Genomic DNA, 13,022 nt, shown 5'->3' with positions numbered 1-13,022 from the left:
AGTCCACTGGTGTGTAATTTAATCTCAGTATAAATACAGGTGTTCTGTGAAGCCCTTGGAGGTTTGTTAGAGAACCTTAGTGAACAAACAGCATAATGAAGGCCAAGGAACACACCAGACAGGTCAGGTTTAAAGTTGTGGAGAAGTTTAAAGCAGGGTTGGGTTATAAAAAAAATATCCCAAGCTTTGAACATCTCACAGAGAACTGTTCTATTCATTATTGTAAAATGGAAAGAGTATGGCACAATTGCAAACCTACCAAGACATGGCCGTCCACCTAAACTGACAGGCTGGGCAAGGAAAAAAATAATCAGAGAAGCAGCGAAGAGGTACATAACTCTGGAGGAGCTGCAGATATCCACAGCTCAGGTGGAAGAATCTGTCCACAGGACAACTATTAGTTGTACACTCCACAAATCTGGCCTCTATGGAAGAGTGGAAAGAAGAAAGCCATTGTTGAAAGAAAGCCATAAGAAGTCCAGTTTGCAGTTTGTAAAAAGCCATGTGGGGGACACATCAAACAGGTGGAAGAAGAATTAAAAATTTTGGCCTAAAAGCAAAACGCTATGGGGTTGATTCACTAAAGGCAAACCGACTGTGCACTTTGCAAAGTGCAATTGCACTCTGCAATTGCAGTTGCTCCAGATCATAGTAAATGATGTAAAGCTTCACTTTGCAAAGAATACCCAATCATGTGCAAGGAAAATTTAAGAAACAGCCTTTTTGCTTGCATATGATTGGATGATGGAATTCAGCAGAGCTTTTCCTCATTTACTAAGCCCTGGAGTAACTGCTCTCGCAGAGTGCAAATGCACTTTGCAAAGTGCACAGTCGATTTACCTTTAGTAAATCAACCCTTATGTGTGGTGGAAAACTAACACTGAACATCACCCTGAACACACCATCCCCACCATGAAACATGGTGGTAGCAGCATCATGTTGTTGGAATACTTTTCTTCAGCAGGGACAGGGAAGCTGATCAGAGTTGATGGGAAGATGGATGGAGCCAAATATAAGGAAATCTTAGAGTCTGCAAAAGACTTGAGACTGGGGTGGGGGTTAACCTTCCAGCAGGACATCAACCCTAAACATATAGCCAGAGCTACAATGGAATGGTTTAGATCAAAGTATATTCATGTGTTAGAATGGCCCAGTCACAGTCCAGACATAAATCCAATTGAGAATCTGTGGCAAGACTTGAAAATTGCTGTTCACAGAGGCTCTCCATCCAATCTGACAGAGCTTAAGCTATTTTGCAAAGAAGAATGGGCAAAAATGTCACTCTCTAGATGTGCAAAGCTGGTAGAGACATCCCTAAAAAGACTGTAATTTCAGCGAAAGGTGGTTCTACAAAATATCCACTCGGGGAGGCTGAATTCAAATGCATGCCACACTGAACTGCTCCTCTCATATATGCTGAGTGGTGCAGGGAAGGAACAACTTAGCATGCTGTACTGCTGACAAACAGAAAGAAGGGGAACCTGGACAGAAGAAGCTGCAGGGGCAACATTTACTGAAACTCATCCCTTGTAGTCACCCCACCCACAACAGCCAGCTTCTCCTCCCCTCCCTCCAGCCATCTTTCAGCTGCTGCTGGGGAGAATTACAGGGGATCAATTCCAGTAAATGCTTCCCCCACCACCCCTCCTGTCCAGGTTCCCTTCCTTCTGCTGCCCGGGGCCCAATGTGTGCTCCCCTGGTGCTCCTTCCCATCGCAGAGTTTCCGGCTTTCCCTCTTCTCTCTTTCCTGCTGGCTGCTGCAGGGATTGTTTCAGGATGGAGAGTGGGGGAAGGGGCAAGTAAATATGTAATTTGTGGGCCCTTTTTTTTCTGAACAAACACAGTGAATGATCTGTACTGATTACTCACTGTGTTTATTCATAATTGAAGTATAGTAAACTCTGTTTACTTTGCTTCAGTTTGTGAATGAGCATGGAGACTGTGCAGAGCTCTTCCTGTTCATTCGTTTTGTTCAGCTGAGGCTGCAGAGATGGGGATTGAGGATACAGTCCTTTCTCTGTCTCAAAAGTGAGACATTAGGGGTCTGATTAGATCCCTGATATTTCACCAAAGCCTCCCAGCAAAGCTGTTTAAAAAATAGGAAATATAATAACAAATACAATTGTATAAAGTAATTAAAAAAATACAATTGTGAAAAATAACAAAAAAATAAATGATAAAACTAAAAAATTAATGACACCATCCACTGCCTTACTGACACCATCCTCTGCCCTACTGACAAAGTCCGCTGTCCTGCTGACACCATCCACTACTCTACTGACTGACACCACCCACTACTCTACTGAGTGAAAAACTGCTCTACTACACCAACCTCTGCCCTATTGACACTATCCTCTGCCCTACTGACACGGTTCACTGCCCTAGTGATGCTATCTATTGCTCTACTAACACTGTGGTTTTATCTCTGTTTCTAGTGAAAAAACATGAATTCTGCAATTTAAAATATTTTAGAGAAAGCAGTTCAATGGCAGTTTTTATCCTTTTCAAATGTTTTCTTGTGGTATGGTTATGCGACAGGTGTTCAAGTTGTTCAAGTGCAGATATATTCATTTAAATCTTTTTCTTGTTATTTTTAGCTTTCTGGTGGTGACAACTGTAAGCCATGGGAATATTTTTGGCAGTTTTCTGAATGAATGAATGAATGATTTGTATAGCGCTGCAAATGCGAACTGAATTGCCTCAAGGCGCTTGGTCTGTCCTGTGTTGTCCTGCTTCTTAGAAGAGGTGGGTCTTGATTTTTTTGCTGAAGGCCCGATGGTTTTCTTCCATGCGGATGTTGGTGGGTAGAGCGTTCCATAGCCGCGGTCCTTGGACTGCGAATCTTCGTTCTCCCTTAGATTTGTATCGGGACTTGGGGATGAGGAGGTGGTTTTGGTTTGTTGATCGGAGGCTGCGATTGGGTATGTAGTGTTTTATTTTCTCACATAGGTATTGAGGAGCGTTTCCTTGTGTACATTTGTGGGTGAGGCAGAGGGTCTTGAATGTGATCCTATCCTTTACCGTTAGCCAATGGAGGGTCCTTAGGGATGGGGAAATGGATTCCCAGAGTTTCTTCCTCATGACTAGTCTTGCTGCTGTGTTTTGGATGACTTGTAGGCATGCAATGCGGTAATTAGGTAGTCCTATATAGAGGGAATTTGCGTAGTCGAGTCACGAATTGATGATTGTTCCAACTACTACCGCTTTCTCCTTTTCTGGAATGAAGGGGATGAGTCTGCGTAGCAGGCGGAGAAGATAGTGGGATCAACTGACTACTGATCCTATTTGTGCATCCATAGTCATCTCTGTGTCAAAGATGACTCAGAGACTTTTGGCCTTGGTGCTTCTGTCTGCTTCTTACTAAAATTTGTTTCATTAACTAGCTAGTTTTATTTTTGGTGGGGAATGATTTAAAAAAATCAAGATGGGCAGTTCCATGGCAGTTTGTTTCCTTCTAAGCCCTTGTACACACAGTCGGAAATTCCAGGACCGTGTTGTCAGGTAATCCGACCGTGTGTGGTCTCCATTGGACTCTTTCCGTCGGAATGTCTGAACAACAAAGTTTGAGAGCTGGATATAAAATTTTCCGACAACATGATCCGATCGGACTTTGTCCGATCGTTTGTAGAGAATTCCGATTGGACAAAGTACCACGCATGCTCAGATCAAATTACGAGACCAAAGCTATTGGCTACTAGCCTGAACGTAGTCCCGTCGCAACAAACAAACGTCATCACGTTCCGAACAATTGGATTTTCCGACAACTTTGTCCGACCGTGGTTATGCAACACCAGTTTCAGGCAAAATCCGTTGGAAAAAATCAGACGGATTTTGTGGTCGAAATTTCCGACCGTGTGTAAAAGGGCTTAGAAAAACTATTCTGGTTTCATCCCAGAACAAGTGTTCAACTGCAAAAATGCTGGTTTAAAATTTTTGGCAGTTATTTTTACTTTTATAGCAACAGCTTTTTAAAAATAAATACTTCCCGTTTGCAATTGAAACCATTTGAGTTATTCTCACTGTTTTAGACACAAACCATTTCTTTCATTAAGTGGAGTTCCACCTATATAAAAGTCAGCAGCTACAAAAAGTGTAGCTGCTGACTTTTAATAATTGAACACTCACCTGTCCCACGGTCCAGTGATGTGGGCGATGAAGCCCCGTTCTTCTTTCCCCCCTCTCCTCGGCGCCAGCACTGTGACTATGGGCGCCCGTCTGTGGTGGCACGATGCCAGAGACACAGTGCATGGCCGGCAGCCATGATGTCCACCGGCCACCCACGATCGCTCATGAGAAAGACAGAATGGGGATCTGTCAATGTAAACAGACAGATCCCGGTTCTGTCAGGGGAGGAGAGACAGATCTACAGTGATTTGTCTCCTCTTCCAGTCACTACACTCCCCCACAGTTAGAAACACCTCCCCAGGGAACACTTAACCCCTTAATTGCCCCTAGTGTTAACCCCTTCCCTGCCAGTGACATTTATACAGTAATCGGTGGCTATTTTTAGCTCTGATCGCTGTATAAATGTCACTGGTCCCAAAAATGTGTTAAACGTGTCCGATCTGTCTGTCACAATGTCATAGTCCTGCTGAAAATCGCAGATTTTTTTTTACCAAAAAAAGTAAAAGAATACATATTGGCCTAAACTGATGAAGAAATTCGTTTTACATTTTGTTTTTCGATATTTATTATAACAAAAAGTAAAAAAAAAATAGATTTTTTTCAAAATTGTCTGTCTTTTTTTGTTTAGAGTGCAAAAAACAAACACAGAGCTGATCAAATAGCAGCACAAGAAAGCTCTATTTGTGGGAAAAAAAGGATATAAATGTTGTTTGGGTACAGCGTTGCATGGCCGTGCAATCGTCAGTTAAAGTGACGCAGTGACGTATCGCAAAAAATGGCCCGGGCATTAAGGGGGCAAATACTTCTGGTCCTTAAGTGGTTAAACCTTTTAGCAGTTTTTAGTGTTTTTAATTTTGAATATAGTATTAAACATAGTTATTATTTTTTGTTGTTTATGTCTTTAATTTAGAACTCCTAACAGTTCACCATACATATGTATATTTTTCAGAAATACTGTAGCTGTTGGAGTCTTAATAATATGACATTTTCTTTCATAGCAGGCTTACTATTACAATGTAATATATAAACTGTTACAAACTATTTGTTTGGGAGTTTTTCTGTTTCGAATATACTTTCTATATTCTCTTAATTTTTTTTTTTTTTTTTTTATAGTAACACCTTTTTTGAAGTAAAGTCTATTTCAAATCAAGTGTGGAAGTTCCAGCGTTACCAGCTCATTATGACTTTTCATGACCGGCCTGTCCTACCTCCTCCAATGATAATATTTAGCCACTTGTACATCATCCTGAAACGTCTTTGCTGTCGCTGTAGAAGAAAGCAAGAAGGGGAGCAGGATGAGCGCGACAGAGGCCTGAGTATGTTTATTCTTTGAGAATTGACTCCATTGAATATATATGTGTGATGAAATGATCCCTTTCTCTACAAATTTTAGTTTTTTTTATTAAAGAACTAAAGCCAATTTTTTTTTTCATTTTGGATAGAGTACGGGGGGGGGGGGGGGGTATAACCCATTCGTTTTTGCCATGTGTTTTCGATTCGGAAGATTTGATACCTGTCCCATAGTCAAAATAGGGAGGGAATCCTTGATTGTCACCAGGGTGACCAGAATTAGTATCCCTATTGAAAGATTTCCCCTTTATTACTGTCCTGGGCACAACCCAAAATGTAGGATTTTACAGCAGTAAAAATCTGGCAAGTGTTATAATTTCTCTCCACTCTATATGAAGCCTTTCATTACAGTTTCATTTAACCACAGTGCCCACAAGCCTTGACAGTAAGTAGGTGTAAATCTTCCCAACTGGGATATATACAGCAAAAGAAAAAACAAAAACAGTGCGTTGACTGTATTTCACCTTTTGTTTGGAGGCTGAGCAGGGGTAAAGCTTTTGGTCTTGACTATTGTGAATGTGACTTTGCCCCTTTAAATAAAAGAGAGCTGCAAGCAAGTTGTCACATACCTGTATGAGGAGCTTGAGATGGGGTGGACCTTTGTTCAGTTCCTGTGCGAACAGGGCAATGGAAGGGCACAGGTGCTTTGAAACTGGAATGGCAGATTTGAACTTGGCAACAGATATACAGAAGCACAACTGAGAGGGCGCCCTGACTTCACCCAGACCAGTAGAGAGCAGAACTGGGTCACAAGCCAAGTTTGGAAACAGTTGAGTAGGAAGACACCAAATCATGAGCAGCATCAAGGCCAGAGATGAGTGGAGGTTGGCAGCAGGCAGACAACGAGGTAGAGAATTGACAGGCAAAACCTTAGTAAAGAGTCTAGGCTGAGGTCAGTAGCACAGGTAGGCAGCAAACATAAGCAGGCAAGGGTAAGCCAAAGGCAGGTCAAATGAGGGCTAGGTCAATAACGAGTCAATTCTGGATCAGGGATAACAGAGCTACAAGCTGAAAGACCACACAGCAATGTACCTTTGCTTAACAAGGCCAATCCAGCAATGATCCCAGGTTTAAATAGGCCAATAGGTGCCAGTATTTGTGGTAGAATTGTCCATGCATCCACATGCATGCTGATGTATGTTCCTATGTGTGCGCCTCACATGTGCATGAGCATGAGCCTTACGGATGGCACGATCTCTCTGATGGTTGACATGGTGTTCCTGACGCAAGTATAAATTCAAGGAACCTAGAGGTGCCTGCACATTCTGGGAAGTGTTGTAGGTTGCTTGCTCCCACTACCCAGTTTGTCCATCACTATCATGAATTTCCTTAATGACCAATAGGAATATCTGTGAGGCAGAAGGAAATGGGTAAGCTCCATTTTTACAAGCAAGTGCTGGAGTTTTGCCCATTCAGAATGGCTGGCATCAGTGGTGGCCCATCAATAGGGGGCGCACGGGCACTGTCCCCCCCAGCCACCCCCCCCCCCCCCCAAAGTTAGTCATGGGAAAAAAAGTAGTTCTTTAAACTATAACTAAAGGCAATACTTTTTTTTTTTCGTTTTGGATAGAGTGGAGATGGATTAGAACCCCTGTCAGTTTTCATTGCTGTCTGTGCCCCTATTAAGGAAACCCCCCCTCTTTATTAGTTCTGTTTACCATTATCATTAAAAGTGAAAATAAAATAAAATCCCAACATTTTGGGTTGTCCCCAGAAAAGTAATAGAGGGAAAATGTTCCAATGGGGACACTTCTTATGGTGACCTGGGAGTTCCTATGGAATTCCCTTATTTGCAGAGATTTCCAGTCACTTCCTGTTTGGTTATGGGACAGGAAGTGAAGGTAAACCTCTGCAATGGAACACAGATGGCACAAAAAAAAATCTGACAGAGGTTAGAACCCTCCCTTGCTCTATCCAAACTGGAAAAAAAAAGTTTTGCCTATAGTTCTACTTTAAGTGTCTATGGCACCGGACACACATCTGTCTATGGGAAGCTTGACGTGTTGCAATCAGGTGATTGCGCCTGAGAAGCTTCAAAGGGGCTGTCTTTAGAATGTCCTCGGGGCACAAGTGTTACCCCCTGAACACTCCCACTCTAGAATGATCCCTCTTTTGCTGGTTTGCGATTTGCGCAGTCCAGAGGACAGTAGGCAGTGCTTTTCGTGGAACTGCAGAGTCACTTCTGATTTTCCACTACTCGCTGTGTGTGGATGTTATGGAATGCAAAGCAAGGCCTGAGCAGGCACCTCTCTGATATTTGGCCAGACTGGTAAGCAGCAGTGCAGCACTGAATGAGAAGTGCCGCGGCCCACTATTACTGCTCTCAGCTGGTATCATAATCCCACTGAAAGCCGGAGCCCCTCCGATCTGCACACACGTCCGCTTCTCTCTCTACTCAGTCCACCTCAGGCAGTGCAGACTAGACCTACACAGTGAAGATTGGGGTATGTGTATGTACATACAGCAATCGGCCCTATGGAGAGACCTTCCTCCATCATCACTGAATTGACTTCAGATATACATTATCTGTCCTGTAGTGTATACAACTATATACATCCACCTTCCTTCCTTTATAGAGACATTTCTCCATCATCACTGACTGCAGATATACATCATCTGTCCTATTACTGTATATATAGCTGGATACAGAACAGATGATGTATATCTGCAGTCAGTGATGATGGAGGAAGGTGGGTGTATATATAGGTATATACAGGACAGATGATGTATATCTGCAGTCAGTGATGACAGAGGAAGGTCTCTATATACAGGAAGGAAGGTGGGTGTATATATAGCTGTATACACCCACCTTCCTTCCTGTATATACTAATACCATCCACCCCCTCTATACACATACTCTACACCCTCCATACTGTACAAGCCACATTTGATTGGCACAGTGAGGCTGCATATGATGGGCACAGTAAGGCTGCATTTGATGGGCACTGTGAGGCTGCATTTGATGGGCACAGTGAGGCTGCATTTGATTGGCACAGTGAGGCTGCTTTGATTGGCACGATGAGGCTGCATTTGATTGGCACAGTGAGGCTGCATATGATGGGCACAGTGAGGCTGCATTTGATGGGCACAGTGAGGCTGCATATGACTGGCACAAGAGGCCACCTTTGATAGGCACAGTGAGGCTGCATTTGATGGGTACAATGAGGCTGCATTTGATTGGCACAATGAGGCTGCATATGATGGGGACAGTGAGGCCACATTTGATGGGCACAGTGAGACTGCATTTGATTGGCACAGTGAGGCTATATATGATGGGCACAGTGAGGCTGCATTTGATTGGCACAGTGAGGCTGTGCATGATGGGCACAATTAGGCTGCATTTGATTGGCACAGTGAGGCTGCATATGATGGGCACAGTGAGGCTGCATATGATGGGCACAGTGAGTCTGCATTTGATGGGCACAGTGAGGTTGTGTTTGATTGGCACAGTGAGGCTGCATTTGAGTGGCACAATGAGGCTGCATATGATGGGGACAGTGAGTCTGCATTTGATGGGCACAGTGAGACTGCATTTGATTGGCACAGTGAGGCTGCAATCGATTGGGCACAGTGAGGCTGCAATTGACAGGCACAGTGAGGTTGCATATGATGGACACAGTGAGGCAGCATTTGGTGGGCACAGTGAGACTGTTTTTGATTGGCACAGTGAGGTTGCATATGATGGGCACAGTGAGGCCGCACTTGATTGGCACAGTGAGGCTGCATATGATGGGCACAGTGAGGCCACATTTGATTGGCACAGTGAGGCTGCAATTGTTGGGCACAGTGAGGCTGTAATTGATGGGCACAGTGAGGCTGCATTTGATGGGCAAAATGAGGCTGCAATTGATGGGCACAGTGGGGCTGCAATTGAAGAGAACAGTGAGACTGAAATTGATTGGCACAGACAGTAAGGCTGTACATGATGGGCACAGTGAGGCTGAAATTGATAGGCACAGTGAGGCTGCAATTGATGGGCACAGTAAGGCTGCAATTGATGGGCACAGTGAGGCTGCATTTATTGATAGGCACAGTGAGGCTGCAATTGATGGGTACAGTGAGGTAGTTTCAATATTTTATCTAGCAGTAGTGATACATAGTCACCTGATAAATGGCTATTTACAGTCCTGCATTACTAATTGTTTCAATTTTTATTTTCTAAATTTGAGCACACCACAAGCAGGTCTTTCTTTTTTTCTTTTTTTTTTATGGGACAGTTTTTACTAACTGCTGTAATAACTTATCAATGTAAATGTTTTCTTGAATCCTTCAGAGTTGTTTCTTAATGAAGAAGAGCTGAAAAAACTGTATGAGTTTGAGGAGCAGTGTGTGGAAGAGTATTTTCAGGAGAAGGAGGACGAGCAACAATCATCAAATGATGAGCGTATTCGGGTCACTTCTGAAAGGTAGTTTTATTTCAGAATAGTAATTACTTAAAATGAATAGACCTCACGTGACTTAAGTAAAGTCCATATTGTTCCAGCTGTTATTGCATGAGCTCCAAATGACTCTTTATTTACTGTTGTAGAGTTGAAAATATGTCAATGCGGCTAGAAGAAGTGAACGAGCGTGAACATTTCATGAAGGCATCTCTGCAGACGGTTGACCTTCGACTTTCTCAACTAGAAGAACTTTCAGGAAGAATGGTTAATGCTCTTGAAAAGCTTGCAGGAATTGACAAATCAGAATTAATCCATGTACGCTCACGAGCTTCATCAGATGTAGATGCTGCCTTTCTCTTAAGACAAGGAAGTGTAAACAGTTCTGATGGAAACAGCTTATATAAATACCATGTTGAACCTGAAGAATTACCATGTGATGATAGCACAGGCTCAATGTCACCTGCTCCTGGGCTTCGTAGAAAAGCATATTCTTTTGGGATGAAAGTAGAGAAAGGTGAACAAGATCAAAACACGCAACTTGTTCCACGGCAGGCAAGTCTTCGGTATGCCTCAAGTGCAAATGCTGTAGCAACAAATGATTTTAACAAAGTCAGTTTAGGAATAGTTCCACCAACAAAACCACTTTCCAGTATAGAAACCTGGACTCCAGAAAATGCTAACGTTATTGTAAACTCTGAAAATTCTGGTGGAGAAATGGTAAAGCAAACTGATGTCATCGTGAATGGACAGTCCATATCAGAAGTCACTGCTTCTGATTTTTCAAACTCTCATTTAACAGTAGAAAGGACAAAACTAGAAGCTACCATATCCTATCCCTTAGAAAAATCAAAAGCTATGCGATATTACCCTGGTCAGTCATTTAACACTTGTCAGGCAACTATGACCAAATCTAGAAGTTTTTTCTTTACGCAAAGTGGAAAGCTAGTAGGTGGAGTTAACAACTGGACAACAGAATACAGCACAATTATGGATCAGATGTGTACTCCAGCTATAGAAGATTGGGAAAATAACTGGAGCTGTAAAGGAGAAGAATCACAAAAGCAAACACCGGAGCTTCCCAATATTGTATCAGAGGCTGAGATTCAAGCTGAGCTTAAGCCACTGCTAACAGATACAGAAGATGAGAGTGATATTGGAGAAATAGGAAACAGTGCCTCTTTTCCTTGCACACCTTTCACTGAAAGGACAGAGACAGAAAATTTACTGTCTGTAGAGTCAGACAAGACTTGTGGCTTTGCTTCTCCTAGATCAAAAAGTTTACATTGCCATTCAAGAAAATCACGATCCTTAATGGATAAATTAGAAAGACCTGGGCATGCAAGCAGTGTCATGAATATTGTAGTGGCCTGTGGTAGCGCAGCAGATGATTCGAAAACAAAGAAAGACAATGCATCCACAGAAACAGAGTGTTAATATGAAGTGATATTTATTTGAATTAGCGGAGTAAAATTGGGAAGGGTTAATCACCATAAGATTTTTAAACATTTTTTACACTTCTATAAAATATCACAGAAATTCATGCCAGAAAGTATATTGATAACAAACAATACTTGACAATTTCAGCACCATTGTAGCCTTCCTGGCGGTATGATTATGTCAGATTTTTGCGTCTCAAAGTGGTACAATTGTTTTGCATAGAAATTTGGCGTTTTATATTCTAGGCCTGTAATGTTTAGCAATAACACACTTAAATCTGTCCAAACAGAGTCTAGTAGATATCCCGGGTATGATAAAGTTTGAAAAACAAAATCATAAATTATAATATAATAAATTACTATAAATAATTCTAAAAAATAATAATATAATAATAATAATAATAATAATAATAATAAAATTAATTTCCCCACGATTCACTATCGCTCAATTCTGCAAGTGTTCTAATTTACTATCGCTGTTTTCTAGCTGGTCTAAAACCACTTTTGACGTAAAGAGGCACTTTTTGGTTGCTATGGACAATCTCAAGTTTCCAGGCAGAAAGAACAGTATATATAAATATAAAACTGCATGCAGTGCATTGGACAAAGCACTAGGGACAAAAGGGATGTGAAATTATTTAATACAGTAATGTAATCTGTAAGTGTACTGTACGTGCTATGAATTTTCAATTTTTTAAATTTGCCACCGGGCTCCGCTCCCCATGCATCGTGACGTTCACAGGGAACAGAGCCCGACACACAGAGGCATTGGGCAGAGGACAGATCCCACAGACACAATGGGGGGACATCGCAGGATCCTGGGGACAAGGTAAGTACACTGCACCAGGATCCTGCAATGCAATCTCGAGTGTGGCTTGGGATTACCGCTAATGGTACTGAAATTTAACCCCGAGCCACACTCTGGAAAACTACCAGGGAGGTTAAAAAAAGGTAAAATTAAGGTAATTGTTAATTTATAGAATAGTGAATGGGAGCAAGGACAGGAAACTTTAGCACCATGCTGTACTTGCAAAAAGTATGCTAATTAAACTGTTAACTAAACACAAGAACAACCATGCATTATATTGCAGCTTACAGTTCTTAGATATGGTGATTGTATTCGTTTTCCTTTTTTTTTTAAAGTTAAGAACATTTTCAGCAAATACAAAAAAATACCTGTTTATATTGCTAGAAATTAAGTGTCCTTGTCACTTTCTTTGAACTACATTGAAGAATGCCTTCTTTCTCAGTTATCCTCTGTAAACTATGAAGTGCCCTGCCATCCATGTAATGGAGTTGAAGAGATATGAATATGTTTGTAGTCCATATCAGGAGAGCAGCCAAGTGTGACAACCATGGCTCCCTCCATAAATACAGTGGAGGTGTGACCTAACCACCCAGGGCCAGGGAGTGTGGTATTTGCAAGATTACTAGTTGAACATAAAGCAAAAGAATCTTTAAAAAACAAATGCAGCCACCACCCCAAGGAGTAGTAAGCTGTAATACATTTGGAAAACATTTTTTGTTCTTGGTTTAGATACACTTTAAGCTAATTGTATTTTATAAGCATTAAAAAGGGTCTTTGAACTGAGAGTGAGAGAGGCAGAAGGCCTATATAAATGACCATCCCAGGTTACATACTAAAACCAATTTGGTCAAATAATCACCATTGTTCTATTCAAGCATTCTAAATAAAGCAAACATTATGGGGTTGATTTACTAAAGGCAA

At 41.8% G+C, this 13,022-nt stretch overlaps 1 protein-coding gene across 1 annotated transcript in view; it reads left to right on the top strand.

The window, feature by feature from the left end:
- The window catches only part of TRPM1 (transient receptor potential cation channel subfamily M member 1), a 269,367-nt gene extending 256,605 nt beyond the window's left edge, over window positions 1-12,762 (top strand). The window contains exons 25-27 of the mRNA XM_077471831.1: window positions 5,239-5,441; window positions 9,749-9,881; window positions 10,004-12,762. Coding sequence (XP_077327957.1) covers window positions 5,239-5,441; window positions 9,749-9,881; window positions 10,004-11,291 — 1,624 coding nt within the window. The 3' untranslated portion in view covers window positions 11,292-12,762. The remainder of the gene's footprint in view (window positions 1-5,238; window positions 5,442-9,748; window positions 9,882-10,003) is intronic.
- Window positions 12,763-13,022: the final 260 nt, after the last annotated feature.

Source organism: Lithobates pipiens, unplaced genomic scaffold (assembly GCF_037356315.1).
Source record: "Lithobates pipiens isolate NorthernLeopardFrog02 unplaced genomic scaffold, aLitPip1_a1.2 Scaffold_8, whole genome shotgun sequence".
NCBI lineage: Eukaryota > Metazoa > Chordata > Amphibia > Anura > Ranidae > Lithobates > Lithobates pipiens.
This window is presented reverse-complemented; position numbering and strand designations above follow the sequence as displayed.